The following is a 26,919-nucleotide window of genomic DNA, read 5'->3' on the forward strand; positions in this document are numbered from 1 at the left end:
AAGTAAGAGCTCTGTCACAGAAAGCCACGCCTTCAACAGGAAGAAGGGATGGATACTCGATTGCTCAGAGCTTCATCTTTACTAAGCAGTGCCTTCCTGTCTGCCCCACGGCTGAGCTTAAATCAAAGCTACCTTTTGCTCCTTTTCAGGACATCACATTAATTATCCTAGCAATGGTTTATTTGTAAATGTAAAAGATTATGAAAGCCACACGCCCACTTACAAAAATTTTGGAAAATGGAGAAAATCGCCCTTAATCCCATCACTAATGTTAGCGTTTTGGTAAATTTTCTCTTGGTATTTTTACACAGATATAGTCATAATGTACCTATCATATTGCTAAACCGCTTTACACAACTATTAATACTTTTACCTAAAAACTTTTAAAATCAAGTATATGCAACCACATTTAAAAAAAAAATCAAATGATACTTTCAACATTTATTGGATTATTTTTATTTTCCAAAACTCTAAGTAACAGTAAAAAACAGGCTATTGGAAATCTAAATTCAATCACTTGCCCCACTACCAGTGATAGCATTTAAGGGATTAACAATAAATTCAGTAAGTTACATCACCCTGAAGGAGGTGTTAAATCAAGTTCTAAACTGCTACCAGTTCAATTTCCAGGTAAACTTTAAATCCTATTCCAAGTTGTCTCACTTAATAGGTTTATCAATTTGGGTGTTTCACTCTCTTCACTCTCGTCCAGGGAGAAGTGTGAAGAGAATTTAAACAAACTGAATGAACAGAAAAGTATCAGAGCGAACAGAAAAACTATGTAAGTTTAGAGGCAATGGGGAGAAAGGAGCTGGTATTCTAATCTGTATCTAGTCTCCCACGGCTTCTAGAATAGGGTCACATGACCTCACTCTGACTCTACCTGCCCTGCTGCCACTTCCCCGACAACAAACCAGACTCTAGAGCAGGGTTAGCAAACTTTTCCTGTAAAGGACCAGTTAGTATTTTAGACTTTGAGGGCCAAGAGGCCAAACTGAGAATAATATGTTCTTACAGAACAAAACAAACTTCCACATTTTTTTAATTGATGAAATTCAAAATCTAGTGGGCGCGTGCGTGGCTCAGTTGGTTAAGCGACTGCCTTCGGCTCAGGTCATGATCCTGGAGTCCCTGGATCGAGTCCCGCATCGGGCTCCCTGCTCAGCAGGGAGCCTGCTTCTCCCTCTGACCCTCCCCCCTCTCATGTACTCTCTCTCATTCTCTCTCAAATAAATAAATAAAATCTTTAAAAAAAAAAAAAGATTTTAAATCTAGTAATTGGCTACAATTTTTGTAGAGGTTCTACTAATAAGATCAGATTTGGGGGGATGGGATAACATTTGTAAAGTTAAGGTCCCTTTCATCAAATTGATTACAAATGTTCATCTGTTAATGCAGATTCTATAATCAGATTTTACAGATTTCATCTTTGAAAATGTCTTTCACATCTTTGAAAATGATAGGTACTGCCAAATGCTGTTATCATTCCACAAGCATTTTAATTGAGCACATTCTTCTCTTAGAAGACACCTACAGAATTCTATTAGTCTTGATAGTTGCCTTTTAATCGCTTCTAATTGACAGTTTGGTGTAAACTCCTTAGTTGCACAGGTAAATGGATTTTGAAATAAGGAAATTTCTTTTGCATTCACATCAAGCAGCAAAATCACTGCTAGAACTGTAGTTTGTGTTTAGAAATCATATCCACAGTAACTTTGTGTAGGAATGGAGTCTTGCCTTTAACTTTTTTTAAAAATTTTATTTTATTATGTTGATCACCATACATCATTTGTTTTTGATTCAGTGTTCCATGATTCATTGTTTGTGTGTAACATCCAGTGCACCATTCAACACGTGCCCTCTTTAATATCCATCACCAGGCTAACCCACCCCCCTCCCCTCTAGAACCCTCAGTTTGTTTCTCAGGGTCCATAGTCTCTCATGGTTCGTCTCCCCGTTTTAACTTTTGACAGGACACAGGAAGTGTATAAAGTAGTTTGACACATGGGGCGCCTGGGTGGCTCAGATGGTTAAGCGCCTGCCTTCGGCTCAGGTCATGATCCCAGGGTCCTGGGATCGAGCCCCGCATCAGGCTCCCTGCCAAGCAGGGAGCCTGCTTCTCCCGCTCCCTCTACTGTTCCCCCTGCTTGTGCTCTCCCGCTCTATCAAATAAATAAAATCTTTAAAAAAAAGTTTGACACGACTTATGATTCAAACATTCGTTGTCAAAATAACTTTACTACAATTTAAGGTTTGCAAAGAAGCTGTCTTGTAATTTTAGGCTGAAGTCTTTAAGAAACCTTATCAAGTCTGCAGGAAAAGCCAATTTCCAAAGCTATTCAGCATTCAAGAATAGTGGTTGAGAATGATTCTTCTCATTCAGAAAAATTTCAACATCAGCCCTGAACTCAGAAAATTATAAGAAAACTTTACCACTGCTAAGCCATCAAACTATTGTGTAGTAGGGCATGCCAGAATATTCAGCTTCTCTAACAAAAATTAATGGAATTGATTCTCATGGTGAAGTCCACATGAGGGAGTAAAGTTCATTGCTGATTCTAACAGTTCAATGACACGATGGATTCAAAAATTTTTCTGCAAAGTACCTGCTAATGAATAATACAATGAATAACCACAGACTTTAAACACCTTACATTTTCATAAGCTTTGTAAATTTGTCCAGTTAAATCTTTTTCTGCTCTACACATTCTTACCATCATCAGCTAACAGGTATTAGCAGATCATACGTCAGGTTGTACTGAGTTTTTCCCTAACTTTTTTGAAAATATTCTCAGCTGTCATTATTTTAAGTAGACTATTCATTGATGCCAATTCTTCAGTCACTTCAAATGAGGCACTGACTCCATGAAGAAACCAACTAAACAGTAACAGTGGCATCTGTTGACTCATCAAGAGCCCAAGGGAAACCTACATGAAATAATTTGCCTGGTATTTTGACTACTGCTATTCCTCCCAGGGACTTCCACATTTTGAGAAGCTGTTCTTGACGAAAAGCTAACACTTTTAAACAAGTCTGCTCAGGACACATTTCTTCAGCTGCTGCAATCACACACAATATAATTCATTCACTATCGTCAGTATCAGTAAATGGCTTTCCTTGTTCAGCTAATCAATGAGCCACTGGAGAAACTTACTCCAGTCATAGCCTCATTTTCCTTATTGTGAAGAAATTCTGCTGTGATAAAACAGTCCCTTTAAGATTTCTAATTTTTCCAGGGCGCCTGGGTAGCTCAGTCAGTTAAGCGTCTGCCTTCGGCTCAGGTCACGATCCCAGGGTCCTGGGTTTGAGCCCCACACCGGGCTCCCTGCTCCGCGGGAAGCCTGCTTCTCCCTCTCCCACTCCCCTGCTTGTGTTGCCTCTCTCACTGTGTCTCTGTCAAATAAACAAATAAATCTTAAAAAAAAAAAGATTTCTAATTTTTCCAACCATTTCCTTCCTGTGTGTTGGGCCTATCGTGACAACTCTTTAGTCTGGTAATGTTGATGGGTCTTCTCACAGCACAGCTCTTACTAAAGATAGCTTTGGGGGCGCCTGGGTGGCTCAGTTGGTTAAGCGACTGCCTTCGGCTCAGGTCATGATCCTGGAGTCCCGGGATCGAGTCCCACATCGGGCTCCCTGCTCAGCGGGGGGTCTGCTTCTCCCTCTGACCCTCTTCCCTCTCGTGCTCTCTGTCTCTCATTCTCTCTCTCAAATAAAATCTTAAAAAAAAAAAAAAATTAAAGATAGCTTTGCTACCTAATTTGATAACAAAAGAATTCACACTCCATCATGCCCTAAAACATGATATTCCAAGTCCATTTTTCTCTTCCTCACCTGTCCTGACATGATTGGCGAGCACTGGTAATAAGGAATAAATAAAACATTGTGGTGTGCTGATACACATGGACTGGAAACACTGTCAAGTTGTAATGGTGTCCTCGCCATGTGTATGCTGAACAGCAATACCAAGCGAGGGGAGTGCCGTGTACCGTCTCTGTCACGATATGGAATCTTGCAGTTATAGTGCAAAAACAGCTAGACGATATGTAAACCAATGGGGGAGGGTTCCATCAAAGCTTTATTTACGGATTCTGAAATGTGAATTTCATACAATTTTCATGTGTCATGAAATATTATCGATTCTTTTTCAACCGTTAAAAATGTAAAAGCCATTCTTAGCTCACAGGCCATACGAAGGCAGGTGGCAGGCTGCATCTGGCATTACAAGCTGTAGTTTGCCGACCTCTGCTCTGAAGAGTTGGTATTCCCCAACACACCACAACCCTCCCTTCACATCTCTACACTTTCGATGATATTGCTCCCGGTGTCTGGATCACCCTTTTGGCTTCTTCTCCACATGAGGGTTCCCTGGCACAGCCCACTGGAGTTAATCACCCTCCTTCCACGTTTCCACTACCAAGGTATGAATACAGCCCAGAGAGCCCCTACCACAGTCGATTTCAACTCCTTTGTATGTAGCCATGTCTATCATTTCTCTACCTCTGCAAGAGCTGGCTCACAGCAGGTATTCAAGATAGGTTTGTACAAGAAAAAGCAAAGGCACAGAGCTTCACAAGTGGTACAAGCCTGGTCCATAGCAACTATATACTAACCCAGCAAAACAGAAGCAATTCCAATCTCTGATTTAGGTGCTTCTCCTGGCAATTAATAAACCAGTAACTTCTCTAGCTACCTTCCCCACAATGTCTGCCCAGCTTTGTTCCTCACCCCGAACACTAATTTTGAGATCAGACTCACATGCAGACTAGAAAAGCAACCAGACTTGTTCTGTTAATTCCTGGGAATGTGTGGAGATCACTAGAAATGTATTAAATTCCTTTTTCTGTTTCCTCCAAAAACTAAGGGGTATTATGATGACTATTTGGCAAAAACTGGGTACAATCCAAAGATTTATCAAGAAAAATTACGGAATTATGTCCCCAGACTATAATTGGGGGGGGGGGGCCTAGAAAGGAAAATACATTCACTATTATTGATTTTAGAAGTTATCTTGACTTTTCTTTACTGAATTGTGATTAATAACTTTTAGAATTAAAAAAACCTTTTTGTTGGGAAAGAAATCCACAATATTAATGACAGCTTGACAGGGAATCTATCCTGATCCAAAATTAAATGAAAGATGTTGCGGGCTCCTCGGTGGCTCAGACGGTTAAGCGTCTGCCTTCGGCTCAGGTCATGATCCCGGGGTCCTGGGATCGAGTCCCGCATCGGGCTCCCTGCTCCTTGGGAACCTGCTTCTCCCTCTGCTTTTCTCTCTCTCTGTCTCTCATGAATAAATAAATAAAATCTTTAAAAAAAAAAAAAGAAAGATGTTGCCAAAAGAGCTCCTTTAAGTTAAAAGTGAACTGGGGGGCGCCTGGGTGGCTCAGTCGTTGGGCGTCTGCCTTCGGCTCAGGTCATGATCCCAGGGTCCTGGGATCGAGCCCCGCATTGGGCTCCCTGCTCCGCGGGAAGCCTGTTTCTCCCTCTCCCACTCCCTCTGCTTGTGTTCCCTCTCTCGCTGTGTCTCTCTGTCAAATAAATAAAATTAAAAAAAAAAAAAAAAAACTTAAAAAAAAGTGAACGGTGGTAAATATTTTCGTAAAGTAAGTAACTATTAGAATGTCATCTGGTTTGTGATTTGTAGAACCTGATTTGGACACATATGCAGAGTGATTAGATTTGAGTAAAAAGGCAAATAAGCAACACAGTGACGGCCTCTGGAGAAGCAACAGGAGATGGTGCTGCAACACCAGACTTGTTGAAGACGCGACGAATCCCAGTACACACAATGAACAGCAAAATGTGAGCCCAGCAAAAAGCGGACAACAGGCAACAGACTGAGCCAACTGAAGAAACCCCAGATACCCCCTTTCCCCCCAACCTGGAGGTCATGACACTGAAGGGCCATGAGGAAGCACCTGCTCCTGGGGAGCCTGCTGCTCTCCTGGCCAGTCATAGCACTTTTCACAAGGCTCACATGGGAAATGTGATGTGCCCGCATCTCTAATAAGCCACAAATACTCATCTTTATTACAGCTAGTCTCATAAAAACTAAATTTCATCTTTTTCAAGCAATGTACAAGTTTTACCATGGAAACAGAATCTTAAAATGCAAAAAAATGGTCTTGTTCTTCAGTATTTTTTTTAAGTAAGCTCTATACCCAATGTGGGGCTTGAACTCAGGATCCCGAGATCAAGAGTCACATGCTCTACCAACTAAGCCAGCCAGGTACCCCTGTTGTTCAATATTCTTTATTGAAATCTCACCAGACATTGATAGGATTCTGCAACTAACAAAGAGGGGGAAAAAAAAAAAAACCTCTGGAGTCACTGTCAAATATCACACTGTAGTATGCAAAGACTCAAATGATACTTATCTGTAATCTGCTTTCCATATTCATATTAACCTACCCATACATAACTCCCCAAAAACATTTAGTCACAGAAATCATAGATCATGGCTTATCAAAACTCTTCATTTTTAAGTTTGAGAATAAAAGATTTTTTAAGTCCAAGGAAGATATTATAAGAGCTGATAAACAGTAGATTAAGAATCCTAACTTATCCAAATACATACACATACACAATCATATATATAAATGTATTTCTTACAATTTGCTGCAAATCTTTCCCAATCTTTGAAGAGCTTAAGACAAATTATTATTAGTTCTAGACTGTTTATAAAGATATACATATACATTCTGTTTTGACACAAAGCCCAGAAACCATACAACTATGTAACAATAACCACATCAGTGGGAGTTGCCAGAAAATGGCTTTTTAAGATTTCATTTATTTGAGAAAGAAAGAAAAAGAGGGAGAGGGAGAGAGAGAATCTCAAGCAGACTCCATGCTGAGCATAGAGCCTGACGCAAGGGCTTGATCTCACGACCCTGAGATCATGACCTTAGTCGAAATCAAGAGTCAGAAGCTCAACCAACTGAGCCACTCAAGCGCCCCCTCTCTTTCATAAATTTTATTCATAGCAAATGGCTTTTAAAAAACAAGACTAAATAAAGCTAAAATTTGATTGGCAAATATTTGGACAATTCCAAAAAAGCACTATACGGCTATAGAGATTTGGTTTCCAAATCTCAAGTGATCCTGGTTTAAAACATTCTCTCTGGCAGAAAAGCAAGCTCAGATAGTGTTATTCAGGCAGATAAAGTAAGTGTCTAATGAATCTCTGAGTGTGTCTGAACATTTAAGGTAGGCTTTGATTCTATAACTGACTTTTAGCCAGAGTACATATAGTAGGACCTTAGAGCCAGTGTGAACCTCCTGGATATAATACAACTATCCTAACCCACAGAAACATACACAGGAACCCACAGTGTAAGTGCTACAGGCACTTATGAAAGCAAACGCTTTCAGGTGGGGGAGCCACTCATGGGTAAATGACTGCAGCCCACTCTTCATTGGAAAAGGTCTGACACCTGTGAGCCCTCCTGGGCCAGAGAACTAACAAGAGCCATGAACGATATGATGTTGGCAGCTAATCCTACATGTCCCTGCTTCCTTCTTTCTAGGACTGCGCCCTTGACCCAAAGTTTTTGGAACTGGTAAAACTGAGGAGAGAAAATTCAGGGAAGGTTCACTCACATCACTGATTGTGGAGAATGTATGTGAGGAGTACTGAAAACCCTGGTTCATTCCTCCTTAAGTAACACCTTGACTCGATTCAGTTTTCCTGGCTTGAAAAAAAACCCAATTTGATGAATGTTCGAATATATACGTTTGAACTGATGTGTTATTTTGTACACTGTTTTCTGTAAAACAAAGTCTTTGGCCCTGTAAGAGCAGATCTGTTGTTTAGAACACAAATCCATCATGTAAGATACAGGTAGCCTGATAGAGGCTACTGGAAGAATGGCAACTGAAGTAAAATTTGGGTATGGAGGAGAGGAATATGCTCTCTGCAGACAACACTGACCCACATGTGCCCTAGGAACTGCCGATTCCACTTTAGGGTAGATGTAGCTAAAGAAGCATTTGGTTAAGGCTGTTGAAGGAGGTAGCAATGAAACTGAAAGCAGTAACTTGGGCATTGTTCAAATATTGGTAAGATGATACTTACACTGTGCTAAATGCCATGTGCTATTTTAAGCACTTTACATATATTAACTCACTTAGACCTCGTAACAACTCCACGGAATAGGTACCATTGGTATCCTCAGGAAACTGACATAGAAAGAGGAAAGTCACTTGCCTAAGGTCCCACAGCTAGTAAGTGGCAGAGCTGGGCTCCAAACCCAATCCGTCTGGCCCTAGAGCCAGTACTCGTACACATTGCGCTGACTGCTAACTATGTTTTTCTTAATTGAGCTAAAAAGAAAAACAAGAGTAATTGCAGATAAACATAAATGACTCTCTAGAAGCTGTTCAAAATATGTCAGGGAGTTTTTTTAACAGGCCATAATCACAATAACCACAAAATAAGTTACTAAAAATAAAAAACGAAAATGTTACCTTTAACATGCTCTACTAGAAATTTAATATTCATTTTATGTATTCATTATAAAGTACTCTTAGTTCAATTATAAAATTTAAGTTTTGGGTTTTTTCTTTTAAATAGAAAATACAAGCACGGGCTTCTAATTTATGTTATATTTGGAAAGACTGATTTACACAAATCCTAATGGGATGGGCTACCAAATACTTGGCACGTCTAAGCAGTGAAAGTTTCATCAAAAAGACATAGTAATGTTCTTACCGGTATTAATAGAAACTTACATATAAAAACTACTATTTGAAACTTTTAAGTCATAAAACACCAGGCCAAAAGTTTTTCTCAACCTCTTCTTTCCTAAGCATAACTACGTCTCCTCAATGGGGGTAGTTTCGTGACAATGCCCAAATTTCACAGGAAGGTGGGCACGTGGGCCTTTCCCCTCCTCATCAGAAGTTAATTTGTTAGGACTTATGGTGGCCACATGATGTTTCAAATACTAGTAGGAAACAAATGAGTCGACTTAGGAACACAAAAAGTAAACTGTGATATAAAGAATAAGGAAAGGGATGCAACATTTCAATAAGCTCAGATATGACATGATGATACTATCACAGGCCTGAGTATCTTCTTTATCTCCTAAATAAGTTGAGCCCCCAACAGGAAAAAGGTCACCTCACAGAGAACGCTATGAGATTTTTAAGTCGCTAGACTCCTTTCCATCTTCTCTTCCTCATCAGCTCTTGATACTGCTGTCAAATTCTACAAACTGGCAAAGAAAAAAGGGGTGAAAGTTGAGGGATTGTGTAGAGAAATAATAAAAAAATTTGTGACTATTAGAACTAAAATATTATAGCGACTGTTATAATTTAAAATGCCTACAATATGTGGCCTGTCCTTAAAGAAATGTCAAGTGAACATTAAAACCATAAAATACCTGAGAATGGAATTCATTACATTTCGGCAAGAACAGCAACTTTCTATCTCCCACCCACCCTAGGAAGCTCAATTCATCTTTACAAAGGCACTGGGGAAATGTGCTTGTTCCTTATAATGGCTGTCAATTCAGAGACAATTTGAAGTACAACTACCAACGACTAGGAGTCTCAGACTTGCTGAGTATTCACTTCTTATCTCAAAAGCATCTCCACAGACCTAGAACATGAGGGCGTTCACCTAGAATGGATACACAGGGACTAAGCCATTGAGAAGGCTGGAAAAGGGGCACCAAGGAGCTTTTCACAAACTACAGGCTTTTCCATACCAAATGATGCTGCCAAGCCCTGATAGGCCATATGAGCCTGATAGACTCTTAATGCACTGATTTTTTTAAAAATCCTTTTAAAAAAGTAATTGAGATGTAATTTATACAACACAAAAATCTCACCATTTTAAAGTGTACGTCTCAGTGGTTCTTAGTATATTCACCATGTTGGAGAATTACTGCCACTATCTAATTCCAGAACATTTCCATCACCCCAAAAATAAACCCCATACCTATTATCATATGCACTGATTTTACCCATACTTTCTCCGCAGATATCTCTGTGGCCCATGCAGTATTTTAAGATGGCTGGCTGGTGCGAGTCTACACAGTATCTATATGGTAAGAAAACAAGAAAGCTACATTGTCCAGAAGGATACTGAACCCAAATTCTTGGCATTTTTAGCAATTACACTAATGTAATTTTTATACATCGGCTAAGAATGGCAGAGAAACTTACATTCAACATCCATCTTCACTTAACACATTAGTGTGCCCCCAATTCATCCAAGATGTTAAAAGAAGGGAAGACAATCTACTAGGATTAGCCATAACTGTCCATAGTTGCAATTTCAAAACACAGAAGATGCAAATGTGGGAAAACCTCCTTTAGTATCAAGCATAGCTGGATTAAAAAAAAACAACAACAACAAAACGAAAAACTTAATCATTAAGTAAGTACTGCCCCGTTTGGGAAAATAATCCCTACACCAGTCCAGTATTTAAAGTAATGTAGCTTTAAATGCAACCTTACTTTTATCATTCTTGTGACACCTAGAGCCTCTCCTAATGAGAAAAATAACCTTTAGGCAAAGGTCTGGCAGGAAAGCCTGCAGATGTGTGGTGCTCAGGCTGCTGCAGGGCTCTCATTACCTAAGTGAGCTCATGGCTTCTAAGACACACAGGAAGGAGACCTCACCTTCAGGCATCAGGGTGTTGAAAGCGGGAGGAAGTAGGTCCACGAGGGTGTCTTGCTTTTGTGCACTTATCTGGGGTGCTATTTCCAGAGAAGGAGCTCCTTTATAGAGTGTGCCCAAGATGGATTTCTCTAAGTTGCTCTCAGAGTTGTCCAGCTGCCCTCACCAATAAGTCAGTCTTTGTAGGTTGATAGAAACCACCAGTCAAAGCAGATGCAAATGGATTGTGGGGAAGCCTTCTTTAGTATCTAACATAGCTGGATTAAAACAAAAAAACTTAACCATTAAGCAAATCTTCATTTTAATCATTACTTTCATAGCAAATATCAACTAGGTGCTACACTTGGTTCTACCCTTCCATGGGCACTTAATTATGAATGGGAGTTTTGTGGGCTTGAGTGAAGACCACAATGAGCTCTTAATTTTTGTCCGGTAAGAAATTAGTTCTACTTGGTAAACAAGTAAACAAGATCCAGAAATATTTATTGGTAATTTAACTCATGCTTGCTGACATTGCCTAGCAACACTTCCAGTGACTTCTGTTGTGCAACAAGCTGTACTCTAGTAATGTATTTACAATTTTACTGCAATTTGCAATAATGATTTAAATACATTTTCATTTCCTGGATTTTCCAAAACACAGTCAGATGCAATCAAGTAAAGTTCATGACATATATACAATGTATAAATTAACAAATTTGCCTCAAAATAGTTATCTATGTAAGTAGTGCTACATTGTCCCTGTTTAAAGATGCCCAGGGAACAGTCCTAAGTTAAAAAAAAAAAATAATAATAACACTTGGCTAGATGAGGCTATAAAGCATTTATCCTCTACCTATAAGAAACCACCCAGTGGGGCGCCTGGGTGGCTCAGTCGTTAAGCGTCTGCCTTCGGCTCAGGTCATGATCCCAGGGTCCTGGAATCGAGCCCCGGCATCGGGCTCCCTGCTCCGCGGGAAGCCTGCTTCTCCCTCTCCCATTCCCCCTGCTTGTATTCCCTCTTTCGCTGTGTCTCTCTCTGTCAAATAAATAAAATCTTTAAAAAAAAAAAAAAAGAAAGAAACCACCCAGTGGCCAGTGAAACTCCAAAAAACCTTCACTAAACTAGAATTTCATTTTCCTTTACCCTAAGGGCATTAAGAGGACTGAGAATCAACTGCAAGTGAAAGAATCCAAAAATTATCTACTGTCTTTAAGGCTTACATCCTCTTATAGGGTCTAAATAATATGGCAGAAACCTGGATATTTTGGAAGGCAGGTTGTTTTTTTTTTTTGGTGACCTTTCAACTATATACTTTTAATAATATAATTGCTATACAGTAAAAAACCCAAAGTTAGCTAAATTTGTAGACACATTTGGGAATGTAATTGCTCCAAAATTTCCCATTCTTAAATCTGTTTTTATAAAACTCTTCTAATACAAGATGGGACTTGTTCTGAAAACAGGTGGATTAAATTCAGTCTTTGTCAAATAAAAGTACAAATTACCTAGCAAGATGTGAGGTGGTTCTTGTATTGGAAGAGGACTAATACATGCACATTATCATTTTACTGCATGCTAATCAAATACTTGGAGCTGAATAAGAGGAAATTCTAATATAGCCATTTTCTAAAGGGTTGGATTCCTCAGGTCTAGCACAAGTGCCTACTATACCAATTACCTAAAAGGATTATTTCAAAGTTTTTCTTAAAGCAAGATTATTCATGAGTTTAGGGAAAAAAAACCAACAAAATTATCATTCAAACTATGTTATGAATAATCCTCTTGGTTTAAGAAGAAGAGAGCTCAAATTCTAGGACTTTATTTGTGGGGCAAGAAGGCAAGCCTATGGGGCGCATGGGTGGCTCAGTTGGTTAAGCGACTGCCTTCGGCTCAGGTCATGATCCTGGAGTCCCGGGATCGAGTCCCACATCAGGCTCCCTGCTCAGCAGGGGGTCTGCTTCTCCCTCTGCCCTCTTCCCTCTCATGCTCTCTGTCTCTCATTCTCTCTCTCTCAAATAAATAAATAAAATCTTAAAAAAAAAAAAAAAGATTTTAAAAAAGGGGCGCCTGGGTGGCTCAGTCGTTAAGCGTCTGCCTTCGGCTCAGGTCATGATCGCAGGGTCCTGGGATCGAGCCCCACATCGGGCTCCCTGCTCAGCGGGAAGCCTGCTTCTCCCTCTCCCACTCCCCCTGCTTATGTTCCCTTTCTCGCTGTGCCTCTGTCAAATAAATAAATAAAATCTTAAAAAAAAAAAGAAGAAGGCAAGCCTCTGGAAAGGCAATATTTGTTTTTGGTGGATTCAACCAAGTTTGCCAAGACTGTCTGCCATTATGATGAGTGGCACTCAATTTTTAAACTTTTTTTAAAGTTTAAGTAATCTCTACACCCAGTGTGGGGCTCAAACTTACAACCTCAAGATCAAGAGTCACATGCTCTGCTGAGCCAGCCAGGTGCCCCGAGGGGCACTCAATTTTAACACATTTCTTCTGGATTATTGCAAAGGTTATTGCATATCACATAATCTCAGATAATATCAGGCACAAAAAACACACAAAGTTATTGTAATTCATGTACAAGTTTTAAAAAAGTAAAAAAAAAAAAAAATTAACCAGTAAAAAAATACATACCAAAAAAAAAAAAAAAGGTCTATATTTGTATTCCACAAAGGGATCTATGCAATATATAAGGCCACATTCAGACTGGTACAAATTCTGGAAATTCATGCTGCAAGTGAGAATTAAAAAAATGCTGGCCAGCTCAAAATTTTAAAGTAAACATTAAAATCAAAATAAAAATATTCCTGTGGTCTAACCTTCAAGGGTAACAAATGGGTTCACCTTAAAAAAAAAATCAGTGCCAGTAAGTGTACAAGTGCCATCATCTGTATCCTCAAACTCCCTGCGCTCCTAAGACCTGGGATGACAAGGCAATGAAGTTTTCCAAATCATCACAGCTTCTGAATGCCCATAAATCTACCAACGAAGAAAATGGATGTCTACCTCTTATTTCTGGAGATAAAAACATAAACCTATACACAAATGAACAGTTAACAGGATATAAAAAGATGGGAACACCTACAACCTCCAATCACCCAATCAAGCTTGGGCGTTCATCTACTTCTGTTGATAACTAAGCCAACTCAAGCGCCAAGACTGATTATTCTGCACTTACCCCACAAGCAAAGGAAAGACAGATTTTAAACAAATAAGCATCAACAGGACAAAAACGCAGATGTTAACATTTACACAGATGCTGACTCGTTTCATCTGTCAATTCAAAATGGTAAGAAAACCCTTCTAATATAGATTCCATAGTCTGCTCAATGACAACACAACATAGAGGTTGCTGAAACATTACCCCAAGTATTATACGTATTTTACTGAAAAATAACCGAGCAACCAGATTATAAAGAAGTTCCCATTATGGGAAGTATGCAGATTTTCAAATCAAAACCATACTGCTGCTTGACCACACCATTCAACCGACCAGAATCCTCTAAGGTAAGATCATTTCACCAAAACCGATGGAAGGATGGCAGAAAGAACTCCAGTGAGAAAGGACCCGCAAAGCAACGGCCACAATAGAAAAGTAACAGTTAACACAAGTCAGACTGTCGCCAAGGAAAAGCTTCAACTTATTTCAACCAATAGCAGGGAATCTCACAAAGAAACCAATAAGCTTCCTAAAACCCATGTCCCCCAATCCCAAACGGTTTCCCAACGGGGCTTACTGCGGTGAGTGACAAACAGGAGCTCCTCCTGTCTAGTTTCAGTTCCTTCTACTCCAATAGAGGCTTCCTGCTCTCGGCTCACCAGGCGGCATTACTGGGTGGCTCTTAAGGGTTGCAAGCCTCACGTCCACCTGGGGGGTCCTTCTAAACACGCGCAGCACCTGGGAGCCCCAAACGGATGGGAGGCGCTCAAAGAGCACGGGGCGGGGGGTGAAAATGGAATCCAACATCTTGCTTAACAGGAGGGCCCGCCTCTGCAGCTTTCCTTCTCCCGAGGCACCTAGCCCTAGGTGGTCCTTTAACGTGCTTGAAAGGACACGAGGAGGCGGCAAGGACCCACACTCAGACACACGCGGATTCCCAGGGAGGGGGTTTTCCAGCTACTGGATTCCTGCGGTGTGAGCGCGGGGCTCCCTCTGCCAGGGTACTTCGCTGGGCCTGGAGACACATTCGGACCCCATCGCCCTCGGGGTCCCCGACTCAAGCTGGGTCAGGTGTCCCAGCGAGTTCCAAGCGAGAGAGGCCTCCACAGACAACATACGGGCTTCAGGGACACAAAAGGCCTCCCGGGCAAGGAACCCGGGGCGCCTGACAGAACCTGGCGCCGTCCTTCGCAGCGGCTCTAAGGCTGGCCCCCGAGGCACCCATCCTGGCTCTGTGCTGGGCTTCTTATCGCCCCACAAGTGCCTGATACTGTGGTTTTACGGTCTGAGGAACAGTTAGGCCTCACAGGCCTGGCCTGAGGTGTGCGCTCTCCGAACCCCGCACTGCCGCCTTCCCCACTCAGCGGCGGGGCCCGGCTTTCCCGCCCCACAGCCCGACCAGGGGTTGGTGGCAGACGGAGGCAGTTGGGACCGGCCCCAGCAGGTTGGAACCGGTCTGGGCCGGGCCGGAGGAGGAAGGGGGGGAGGGAGAGGCCGCCTCGCGCTCTCCCTGCGCGCGTGACTCACGCTGGCCGCTGACGTCAGGCGTGCGCGCGCGGCGGGGGGGGCTCTACGTACGTGTAGTGCTGCGGTTTCTCGGGCTGTGCCTGCAGCACCTGAGCGGTAGCGGCCGGGGGCGCCGAGGAAGCTGCGGAGCCGCCGGGCCCGGGGCCCTTCGACATGGTCCTGTCTTCCTGCCTCTTCGCCGCTCCCCTTTTATTATTCAGTCTGCGCGGTCCGCGCCGAGGATCCAGTGCGCCTGCGCCGCGCCACGAGAACGTGAAGACCCCCCGCACGGCCGCAAGGGTTGCTGGGAGTTGTGGTCCTCCGTTCGGCTGGAATTTTACCGTCGGCAGAGGGTGGCTGCCAAAGGAATGGACCACAATACCCAGGGATCCTTGCAGACGATGTCCCGGATGCTGAGGGCCCGCCACGGCTTGTGGGGATTGCAGTCCCGCCGCGTCCTCCTTCTTACTAGTGCGTTTCCAGTTTCTTAGGGGAGCTTTCCTTGGAACTGGAGCCTCTGGAGTAGAGAGGGCCCAGAGCTAGAGAGGCCCTAACGACTTATGTGAAACAGGTCAAGTGTAATTTCGCCACCAACAGTGTAGTAATTATCTCGCCGTCAGACTTGGTCGGTCTTGGGTTCAGTGCTGATGCCGGCCCCAGGAGCGCTTCAGAATCTGTATTGTCCGTTCTTAGCTCTGGGCCTTTGTGCTGCAGGCACCTGCAGTCCGCCAACATCCTCTTCATTCCTGCGGCCAGGCCAACTGGGGAGGCATGAAGGAAAGTCTGCCTACTGGAAGTCAGCTTAAGAAATCTTTGCCAAAGTTGAGCTACACGACCAATACTCTGTTCCCGCGTCTTTGCGGAGGCGCTCCGTAAACCTTTACCAGCCCTGAAACCTGGAACCCCACGACTTGGGTCCCTTCCCAAATCGACACCTGGCCTGACCAACTTGTTTCCAGTGCACTAGGGGCCAAGGACGAATTTAATCTCCGTCTAGAACAGTCTCAGGTACACCGACGAGTTGCAGGGGAGTTGAGAAGCTTCGCACACTGTCCAGAAGCAGAGCCTCGGGTTGAGTCGGGGGTGCAATTTAAAATCCACTGCAGTTTCCTTCTCTGGACCTCAGCTGTTCTGTGTTTTCCGACCCCACTTCCCACTAGTAGGGCGAAGTTCTTCACTCTGTGGCTTTTGTCAAATAAGCCAATTCCCTCTTTACAAAGTTCTTTATAGATCTATTGACAGTTGTCATTTAGCTTTGTTTTCCATAATGAATCTATTTAAATCCCTTGTTTTTAAGAAATTTATATTTGATTAGATAGGTTAACTAATGATTGTCACGTTAAGGAAAAACGTTCCCAATAACCTTAGGGGTGAGGGAGGGTGGGGTGAATGGAAAATTGTTAATGTTCAAGAATGACACATATTTTATTTAGTTCTGAGTAACCTCACATCAGAAGCCAAATTGTCTGCCTACAAAGTTGAGAAACTGGTATTTCCTAAACAGGCCAAATCAATTGTTTAACCACTAGGGGCGTGCGAAGATGAAAAATTCCAAAAGGACAAATAAAAGTTGTAGTTGTATTGGTTTAACCCTGTTATTAAATCCAAGTAATTTTTATATGTTATCCCCAAAATACCTGAGTGTGATTTGAATGAAGAAATATAGTCCATAGCACTAGGCTTTAAGAAAGCGTATACCATAAGCTTCAGGATGAGTGTGTACTGGTAAAATTGGGAGATGATATCATCCAAACTGTTTAACTTACAAAAGAGAAAACCGAAACTCAGAGAAGTAACTTGCACAGTTCCTCAGCAAGCCCATGGCAGAACAGGAACTAGGACGGGAGCCTACATGCTGCATCACATTCTACATTGTTTTGATTGTATAAACATTTTTAGTTCTTTCCCATTTCCTGTGTTGCCTTTCCTCTCCTGTGCCAATTTAGGAAGAAGAAAAACCCGCGTGACTGCCAAGTAAGAAGGATGAACTATTCTCACTAATCGTCCTTTAAGTAGATGAATGTAAATCTATACCTAGTTTCTGCTGGAGCAATTAGTTCTCCTCTAGTAATTAGCCAAACTGCAAAAAGAAAAAACTGGAGTGTCTGTCCTCTGGAGGCTTGAGACAGACAGAATTCTGGATCTTTTAGAAAATCTTTGGAACTCAAAGGCATTGTTAACTTAGGAACCCATTTCTTCCCTAGGCCATTTGGGCAGTCAAAAATGTTAACAGGGTATTTTTCTGGTTACATCCCAGAACATTTGAGAGCCTTTTGTGTGTGATCTAACCAGTGCCCTGATTCTTAGCCTTACTCAAGTTCTGAGGACAGGGCAAGAGCCTCCATCTTGGTTTCTCAGCATCGCATGAATGAAAAAGAAAAAATTTCTCCCATACTGTAAACTTTGGGCAGAAGGCAGAAATTAAAGTTGACCAAATTATCACATAAAAGTTTAGGTATGTGATAATTAAATACAAATTGTGCCTGTTAAGATTGAGAGGGCTGAAATGAGAGGAATTTGATATCAGAGATTGGGTCAAAGACATTTTTACCATAGCACCTTTTTCATATTGCTCATTTTCCCCCTCACTATTGATACTGAGAGCAGACCTTCCCTGTCACAAGTAAATTTTTTAGGTATTTGTATTTATGTACAATAAACATTTGAGTTGAAATTACATGTACATGGGTTTTGCTATTTTTTTTTATTTTGATAATTTAAAATATTCAGTGGAAAAAAATTCACTAAACCCAGAGTAGGAACTATGGAATAAAATGCACAAAGCTCTATTTCAATTTTCTGAGTTTTGTTTGGCTGGTCTTAAACTTTACCCTGCTTTGGTATTTTATATACCTGTATCAGCAGGAGAACTGAAAATTACAATTCCTCAAATACATTTATTTAGGCAAAGGTAGGGATTACCGTTTTTATACATTTGTCGTGTTTCTTAGAAGTAGTACCTACGAGAATATACCACTAAATACAAGGGCACATATTTAATTTTCTTTCATTTATTCTTTATGGACATGCAAATGCTGTCTTAGGACTATTTCCATTTTGGCTGTAATCATTTCATTCAGTTGAATTACATAATTCAAAAATATGTTGCTCAGTAGGCTACTTCTTTAAGCTATTGAAATCACAAAGTATTTTGTGATAGCCTAAGAACATACAAAACAGTACTTATAAAATCATATATTGACATATTTTTTTTGTGTCTACTATTTACCCCTACCTACACCACCAAACAAAAGAACTACTTTTTGGTTAAAATATATATGAGTGATATATAAAATACTTGGTAGTTTAATATGATTTGCTGAATTCTAATTCTCTTTTACACTACATAACCATCAAAATGTGAAAGTAAATAGTCAAGGGAACACATTTAGTTTTACATTGGAAAATACGGACAAGAATTTCCTTTAAGTAACCTCTCCTCCTGCATTTTATTAGCGAGATGCGAATTTGGTCAGGTTCCTACCCACCCTGACCCTTAAGTCCTGATAGAGACCAATGCAATTCATTTGCATTGACTTTCTATTGTAGAGCTTTGGAACCAAGGGAAGGATCCAAACATAGCTTCATTTTATCCAATCAGAAGAGCTGCTTCGTGCTAATCTCTGATTCGCCCATTCCTCTTTGCATTCATCCAATCATCAGGCCACTTTAACAGCCAATCGGCGGCCTAGATGCCCACCAATCCGGGAGCGAGGCCGAAGCACGGCCTTTGTGTCGGGGATGTCAGCGCGTCGGCGAAAGCTCCCGCCAATAGAAAAAGTCGTTGGTGTATGCAAATTAGGCCTCTGTGACGTAGAGACGCAGCGTGAAGCGTGGGTATAAAAGCGAAGGCAAAGGGGGGGTTTGGAGCACAGAGCGGTTTGGTCGTTCGTTGGACGGTCTTCTTTTCTTTGCTCGGCGACTGCGGCTCTTCATTGGGCAGCAGGAGCGGCGCGGCGGTCGGAGAAGCGGTCTAAGACTTCGACATTGGGTAAGCGTTGGCAGGTTCGCTTGTGGTTCGAGACCCTGTCGGCCGTTGTTGCCGCGGGCCGCAGCCGTTGGAAGCGGAGTGCTGGCTGGTGCGGGCTGCTCGGGCCGCCGGCGTCGGGTGTGGGGCCGGGAGGTTTTCCCTTGGGGCTTCGTTCGGGAACCGCGTCTCCGCCTCCTTCCCGGTGGTGATTCAGAGGTCCCGACGCCGGGTTCCGGGCAAGCGGGGCCTCCGCCCGTCGAGGAGGGGAAGTGACTCCTCCCCGCGCCCCCCCCTCCCGGGGGAGGCTGCTGCCGCCTCTCGCAGCCTGAGTCATTAGGGGAGGGGGAGGAGGCGGCGGCCCCGGGCCATCTGCCGCCGCGAAGAGGCGGGAGGGCAGGGGCACCGAGCCTGTCCCCCCTCCGGGGGGCGAGCGCCGCGGCCCCGGAGTCACGGATGTCTTCCTTAGGTAAAAGAAAATGGCTCGGACCAAGCAGACTGCCCGTAAATCCACGGGTGGGAAAGCGCCCCGCAAACAGCTGGCCACTAAAGCCGCCCGGAAAAGCGCCCCTTCTACCGGTGGGGTGAAAAAACCTCATCGCTACAGGTAGGCAAGGCGGCAGGAAAACCATGACGGGGCGGCCCGTGGCCCGCGTGGGAGCGCGTCCCGGGGCTGGCGCCGGGCGCTGGCCGCCCCCGGGTGTCCGCTTACACTGCCCTGCTCGCTGCAGGCCCGGGACCGTAGCGCTTCGGGAGATCCGTCGTTACCAGAAATCCACCGAGCTTCTGATCCGGAAGCTGCCTTTCCAGAGGTTGGTGAGGGAGATCGCCCAGGATTTCAAAACTGATCTGAGGTTTCAGAGCGCCGCCATTGGCGCGCTTCAGGTAAGGCGAGCACGGCTGTAGTAGGGTCGGAGGGCTCGTGCGTGGCTTCTCCTCCTCGACTAGAGTTTAATAGTGTGGCTCTTGTCCTCAACAGGAGGCCAGTGAAGCGTACCTGGTGGGTTTATTTGAAGATACTAATCTGTGTGCCATCCACGCTAAGAGAGTCACCATCATGCCCAAAGACATCCAGTTGGCTCGCCGGATACGGGGAGAGAGAGCTTAAGTGAAGGCAGTTTTTATGGTGTTTTGTAGTAAATTCTGTAAAATACTTTGGTTTAATTTGTGACTTTTTTTGTAAGAAATTGTTTATAATATGTTGCATTTGTACTTAAGTCATTCCATCTTTCACTCAGGATGAATGCGAAAAGTGACTGTTCACAGACCTCAGTGATGTGAGCACTGTGGCTCAGGAGTGACAAGTTGCTAATATGCAGAAGGGATGGGTGATATTTCTTGCTTCTCATGATGCATGTTTCTGTATGTTAATGACTTGTTGGGTAGCTATTAAGGTACTAGAATTGATAAATGTGTACAGGGTCCTTTTGCAATAAAACTGGTTATGACTTGATCCAAGTGTTTAACAATTGGGGCTGTTAAGTCTGACCATACATCACTGTGATAGAATGTGGGCTTTTTCAAGGGTGAAGATACAAGTCTTAACCACAGTGTAACTTACAGTTTCCTTAAAAAAGAAAAGAAAAAAAAAAAAAGTAAACTTGGCAGCTATAGAATACACTATGTGCATTTATAATAGCTATTTTATATATTGTAGTGTCAACATTTTTAAATTAAATGTTTTACATTCACATGTGGTGGGGAGTCTTGTCATTAAGGTGTGTGTAATTTAAAGTCCAGTTGGTTTTCTCCTAACTAGACTGCACTTGTTTCATAATAGTAAAATGCTTTGCAAATTATACCTTGCATAAGTCCTCATTCTACCACATGTTAACTAACCCTCTAGCTGATTAATGCAAACACTAATGGGGGGATTTTATTTATAAGGGCTCTAGACTATAATACAAGTTATTCACACCAGCATCATCTGTTATAATATTTAAACTAGTTAGTGCAGCTTTTCTTTGTGTAGTGGTTGTTCTCATAACTAGGTTGAGTTTTTCTCTACCAAGAGGAAACAATACCGAAGTTCTTTTCCTTGTGGAGTTTGTATTATAATAACCCTTAGAGTAAACTTGCTGTGGGGGAGGGGCACACAACTCCAGCTTCTTGAACCTCTGCCAGTTAAGATGGTGTCCAGTTAGGTTACATCTGATAACATGGTCCTGGGAAAATCACTTTATAGAGATGGCCTTCCAAGTGGTTTTAAAAATTATCTTTCTATTGAAATCTTTAGGTCAATTATGTATGTTGACTAAATTCACAAATAAACTTGTTTATTCAACTAAGTGTCAAAAACCTACATTGAATATACAAAGCTTAAATAGATACATTATCTTGATTCTTTGTATCCTGAAGTTTGAGCTTAGTTTATACCTGGTTTTGCTCGGTAGACAAAGGAACCATTTATACACAAAAGTAATACTTTCTTTGTACAAGTTATTTTAACACAAGTCCACAAGTATAGAACTCTGTTGGTCTAAGCTGCTTTTTTTTTCAGTATAAAGCTAGTTTTCTTGACCAGTGATGGTCCGCTATATGCATAGGATCTAGATGTCAGCAAGACATGGGCACAAGAGCCACTGGTCATCAGACAAGCATTCTGGGTATTTGAAGCTGGTAGCTATAGAAAGATAGTTGTGCCCTAATAACGTAGCTTCTTTTTTTAAAAAAAAAATTGTTTGGTTTCAAATTCAAGGGACTTAGGGAGAGAGGCAAGCTAGGATAGGTTTGATTCTTGGCAACTTAATGAGCCTTCATGAGGCATCAAAGGTGGAGTCTGATCTATAACGAACTGGTTTTCTAGAAGGTTCATCATAACTAGCTCTGGAACAGTGACTTCCCAGTTCTGATGATCTCAACATTGTGCTTCTGAAGGACATTGGTTTGATCCTGGACAGTGGAATGTGCTGTGGAGTACCTCCACAGTGTCTGAGTACGAGTAGACTTTCACTATGGTGATGTCAGTTTGTTGAGTTTACTAGTTGTGATAACCCAAGTGGGGTGAAACTTGAACCTTCTACCCCAGCCCATCTTCTCTACATACTGATGTAGAGGCTTATGGATTTTACTGGGCAGCTGGGAATCTGCTGCTTTAAATAGTGCAGCTTGTGCTTCCAGACTTTGAGCATACTTAACCCAGAAGGCAAAAATATCTTTCGGTTCTAGGAAGCTGCCCACACAGGATAACCCTGGGTTTAGATGATGGGACAGACTCTGTAAGGAGAAAAAAGCTGGAGCTGATGAAGGTATCCTGTGCCCTTGATGGATGAGACAAAAATAAAGTTTTTGAAGTTGAGACTATTCCATCTTGTTAGTGGTCTTCATTTGAATTGATAACATCTATTTCTTTCACAAATTTTCCTGTGGGGAAATACCTGGAAAGTTGCCTTCTGACTCCTGCTGGGGGTGGGGGGAGTGCATTCAGTAATGACAGGCAGACCCCCTATTCTGGAAGGTGATACGTGTCACAATTTGCTTAGGACAGAGCCCGGTGATGCCTGTTGAACCTGTGTATTAATAGTGCGTTTCTTGACTGTCAGCGGACTTGGTTTCAGCCAGACCAGTTTTGTTGAGGGCTGGAAGTGCCAGTATCCTGACTGTCCGGCTACCAGAAGATTTCTGAACCAAGCCACTGATTGCCCTCATCCTGAAGCCCTTAGCCTGTGCCCTTAAGGTAGCTGAAGGGCCAAGTTGTGAAATTGCTGGTCACAAGCCAGGTCCACCTTCATGAGGGTGACCCCCATTGCTCTCCCTCCACACTTGTTTGTCCTGTTTCCCCTTTCACCCCCCCTCCCCTGTTAGGCAGTTACACTTTGTAATTGTGGACCTGTGGGCCCATGCTGCTGGGTCCGTAAAATAGCCCTGCTTCATCCCTAAGCTGGTCAGTATGTAGACTAGATGATTTAGACAACACACAAGTTACATCCTATTTACAAAATTCAAGGTGGTAAAGAAAACGAGGGGCAAGCACTTCAAACCCGGCTTACTTCCAGAGATCGATCAGCGCATGCACAAAAGTTAACTCCTCTCCATCGCACCGCCCGAAGGAAGGAGAGCAGTTCTGGGAGAGGCCAGCAAGGGCCACCCCACGCCCCTTACGAGGCCTCCAGCCCCCTAGGGGCCTCTGCTGCCAGCCAGAGTGATGTCTCCAAGTGTAGGGAAGCAAGCTCTGAGCCCACTGGCTGGACTGGAAATTAGTCTTTCCCACTCATTTGCAGTCATTCCTCAGCTGTCTCCCAACAGCGGTCTTCCCTGGAGCTCCCCCTACCTGGGTCCTTGCAAGCACTGCCTGCGGCCTGGTGGGCATTGGGGCCGGGGTCTGTGCAGCAGTTGGAAAGCAGGCCCCTCTGGATCACATTCAGGTAGGGTAGTAGAGGGCAGACACAGTCCAGCTAGCTGTCTGCCATGGGGTCAGCAGGAAACTCAGGCTTGCCCTGCAGTGACTGCAGGATGGGGCTGGCCTGTGTTTGGGAGCAACAGCTGAGGGCCAGACATCAGCCTCAGGCCTACGGCCAACCTAGCCTGCCACGGGGAAGGGCGAGGTGCAGTGTGCACCACACCCATCTGCAGCTGTTGTCTCCCTGGTGGGGCTGTGGTCCACTGGGCATAAGAGCTTTGAGTCCCCACCCTGCACATCCGGTCCCCACCCCTACCTCCTCATCCCTCTTGTTGGGAGCACTTCAGAGTCATCTCACTGAGGCGATCACAGCCCATGTCCCTCAGTCCTGACCCAGGCACTGCTAGAAGAACACAGCTGAGCTGGCTGTGGCTTGTCTGGGCCCCACAGTCTCTTCCTTCCCTCAGCCCGATGGTGGTCCCACCTGCCCCTGTGGACATTCCTCAGGGGTGTCCATCCAGCTGGGCCTGGCTTTTGGCCAGGAACTTCAGCACAAACAGCTGACCTTCCAGCTGCCTTCCTGAGGGCAAGGCTAGGGGAAGGAAGGAAGAGCCAAGCCCCTGGCCAGGTTGCTAACCCAAATCTTACACCACCCCCAAGGAGAAGGTTGAAAGTGCCCTCTTGGGCCAGATGGCTGGCCTTTTGGCTCCCTGACCCCTTTGTCAACACGTGTGGGGAATGAGCAAGGCTGTAGGTCGAGCTGGGTGCAGCTGGGACAGCTTTGAGTTTATACATAGGGGGCTGTGCTGTGAGGTGCGGCCAGAGCCTGATGTCCTCCCTCCCTCCTGGGGGTGCCTGTTCTCCGTGGCTCTGCTAACTGCCCAGCAGCCCCTGACAGTGAGGGATCCCGCCCAGACACCACCATTGTTCCAAGCAGCATCATGGGACTTCTCTGTGATGCGGTGTGCCTGTTCTGGTGTCCTTGCCTGAGCATCATGCCCAGTGTGTGCCAGGGGCCAGGACCGTTGGCCAGACACACCCAGGAGCAGCATTTCTTAACCTTCTGCCCTGAGCAGAGGACCCTCCTCCTCCACACCCTCCTCCACCATCGCCCTTCCCCATGGAGGAAGCTAAGTGTTCTGCAGTCACCCCCTCTACCAGGGAAACAAGGGGAGGGGGCTTTGGTGAGGCTATGGTCCCTGAAGGGGCTATAAGGTCACACATGACTTGGAAAGGGTGCTAGGGTCTGGGGTCTTAGCTCCAGCAGCTGCCAGCTCTCTTTCAGAAAGCTGCAGTTCTGGAATGCACACAGTGGAATGGAGGGTGGGCAGAAAAGGAGAAGCCCATCTCGACACCAGCAATACTGACAAGAAGGGCTCTGGGAAGGGAGGCTGGTGGGCGGCAAGCTTGGGGGGCTTTAGGTGGCCTTTGCTGAGGGGTCTGTGAGGGACCGTGCACGTCCCCATGGAGGTGATACCCGGGCTCCATTAGCCCCACTCCCCTCCTAACCTCTCTGTTGGACATACTGGGCCTCAGGACCTTTCCCCATAAGCTTCTCACTGCCTGGTACTGAGCCAAGAGCATCAGCAGAGGGGACAGGATGGATTTGGGTCCAAGGCCCAGGCATCATGGGCCTGAGGGTCTTGCTACAGCCTGCAGCCCTCTCCCTCCCTGGCACCGTGCCTTTGGGCAGTCTCAGTCTTCATGCCCACAGCCTATGGCCTGGAGGCCCAGACCAGCTGCAGTGCCCAGCACAAGGTGCAAGAAGAGATGGTTGTGGCCCTAAGCTGTCCCCTGCATCTTGTGAGTCTGGATTTCTCCCTGACCATCAGCACAGTGGTCATCAGCCTAGAGGGCGGGAACTTCAAGGACATGGTGGGGGCACCAAATAAAGACAAAGCCTGGGGACTCCTGGGTGGTCAATTGGTTAAGCGTCTGCCTTCGGCTCAGGTCGTGACCTCAGGGTCCTGGGATCGAGTTCCACATCAGGCTCCCTGCTGAGCAGGGAGTCTGCTTCTCCCTCTGCCTGCCGCTCCCCCAGTTTGTGCTCTCTCTGTCAAATTAAAAAAAAAAAAAAAAGACAAGGCCTGAAGCTGGCCCCTCTTAGCAGGAGGGCAAGAAGCTCCTGATGCTCTGAAGGCAAGGCCTGAGTCTTGCCTGCTTTTGGAGTCATGCCCGGCACCCAGCAGAGGCTCCGGACATGTTTGCTGACCGACCCGGATGGCCCTGGCAGCCTCACAGCACAGCTGGCTGGATCTGCTCCTGGCATGGGTGGCAAAGAATCAGCCCAATTCCCAAGAGCTTTGGTTCCTGGCCTGGCTTCCGAATCGGGAGTGTTCCCTGTAGAAACCGGGGCTGCCATGGCCTGAGAGAGCAGCTGCCCGTGCCCCCCTCCTCAATCCCTTATCTCAGTCTGAACTGTATGTCTTCACACCTTAGTGTGCAGAAGCTGCAGCTGGTCAGGATGCTCTGGGGGACAGGGTGGTGGCTGAGAGGACAGGCTCAGGGGCAGCTAGGCTCAGGTTCAAGGCCCAGCTCTCCCATTTGGATGAGTTCCTTTACCCATCTGTGCTTCCCTATCTGTAAAACGGGAATAAAAACAGTTATTACCTAATAGGCTTGCAAGGATTTAATGAAATAATCTGTGCACAGCATGATGACTAAAAATATTTGACAACAGAAGTCAAGGGCACTGGGGCGCCTGGGTGGCTCAGATGGTTAAGCGTCTGCCTTTGGCTCAGGTCATGATCCCGGGGTCCTGGGATCGAGTCCCACATCGGGCTCCCTGCTCCTTGGGAGCCTGCTTCTCCCTCTGCCTCTCTCTCTCTCTCTGTCTCTCATGAATAAATAAATAAAATCTTAAAAAAAAAAAAAAAAGAAGAAGTCAAGGGCACTGACCAATCAGAGCACAGCCTGGTAGTAAACCACCAGCACCGCAGTATAGGCTGAGTATCGGCCCTGGCACCAGGGCTGACTATGAGCTCGCTATTCGTATCATCGATATTACAGAAGCTGTTATATTAATATTACAGAAGGGCAAAGGGCGTCCAAATCAGGAGATAGGTCAACCCTCCCCTATCGGGGAACAACCACAAAGAAGCTCCCAGAATGAGTGACAGGGTGGGCCATCTGCGGAGAGCAAACATTTTCAGAGACAATGTCTATAGATATTAGCGTGGGAGACATGGACCCAAGTCCCCTCAGGGAACCAGGCTGTGATTGCAACAGAGGAGCCAGAGTGTGGCAGGGTTCCCAGCCCTTAATGGGTGTCCCCATAAGGTGCCACCTCCCCCCCACCCCAGTTCTGTCACATCTGGCCAGGAAAATGGGAGGGAG

The 26,919-nt window shown here is 44.5% G+C and overlaps 2 protein-coding genes across 10 annotated transcripts in view; one reads left to right on the forward strand and one right to left on the reverse strand.

Annotated features, from left to right (window-relative positions):
• The window catches only part of UNK (unk zinc finger), a 34,661-nt gene extending 18,962 nt beyond the window's left edge, over positions 1 to 15,699 (reverse strand). For 3 of the 9 annotated variants that reach the window (XM_035026004.1, XM_035025998.1, XM_035025996.1), the window contains exon 1: positions 9,951 to 10,170. In XM_035026004.1, the coding sequence (XP_034881895.1) occupies positions 9,951 to 10,117 (167 nt within the window). In that variant the 5' untranslated portion in view covers positions 10,118 to 10,170. The other 6 variants (XM_035026002.1, XM_035026000.1, XM_035026001.1 and 3 more) reach the window with 6 other exon arrangements.
• Positions 15,700 to 19,115: 3,416 nt separating this feature from the next.
• Positions 19,116 to 22,544, forward strand: LOC118024261 (histone H3.3A). The gene is made up of 4 exons (XM_035026009.1): positions 19,116 to 19,268; positions 19,714 to 19,851; positions 19,976 to 20,129; positions 20,224 to 22,544. The coding sequence occupies exons 2-4, from the start codon at positions 19,724 to 19,726 to the stop codon at positions 20,350 to 20,352; spliced, it is 411 nt and encodes a 136-aa protein (XP_034881900.1). The 5' UTR covers positions 19,116 to 19,268; positions 19,714 to 19,723; the 3' UTR covers positions 20,353 to 22,544.
• Positions 22,545 to 26,919: the final 4,375 nt, after the last annotated feature.

This window comes from Mirounga leonina, unplaced genomic scaffold, assembly GCF_011800145.1.
Source record: "Mirounga leonina isolate KUSES-001 unplaced genomic scaffold, KU_Mleo_1.0 Mir_197, whole genome shotgun sequence".
In the NCBI taxonomy this organism is placed as follows: Eukaryota; Metazoa; Chordata; class Mammalia; order Carnivora; family Phocidae; genus Mirounga; species Mirounga leonina.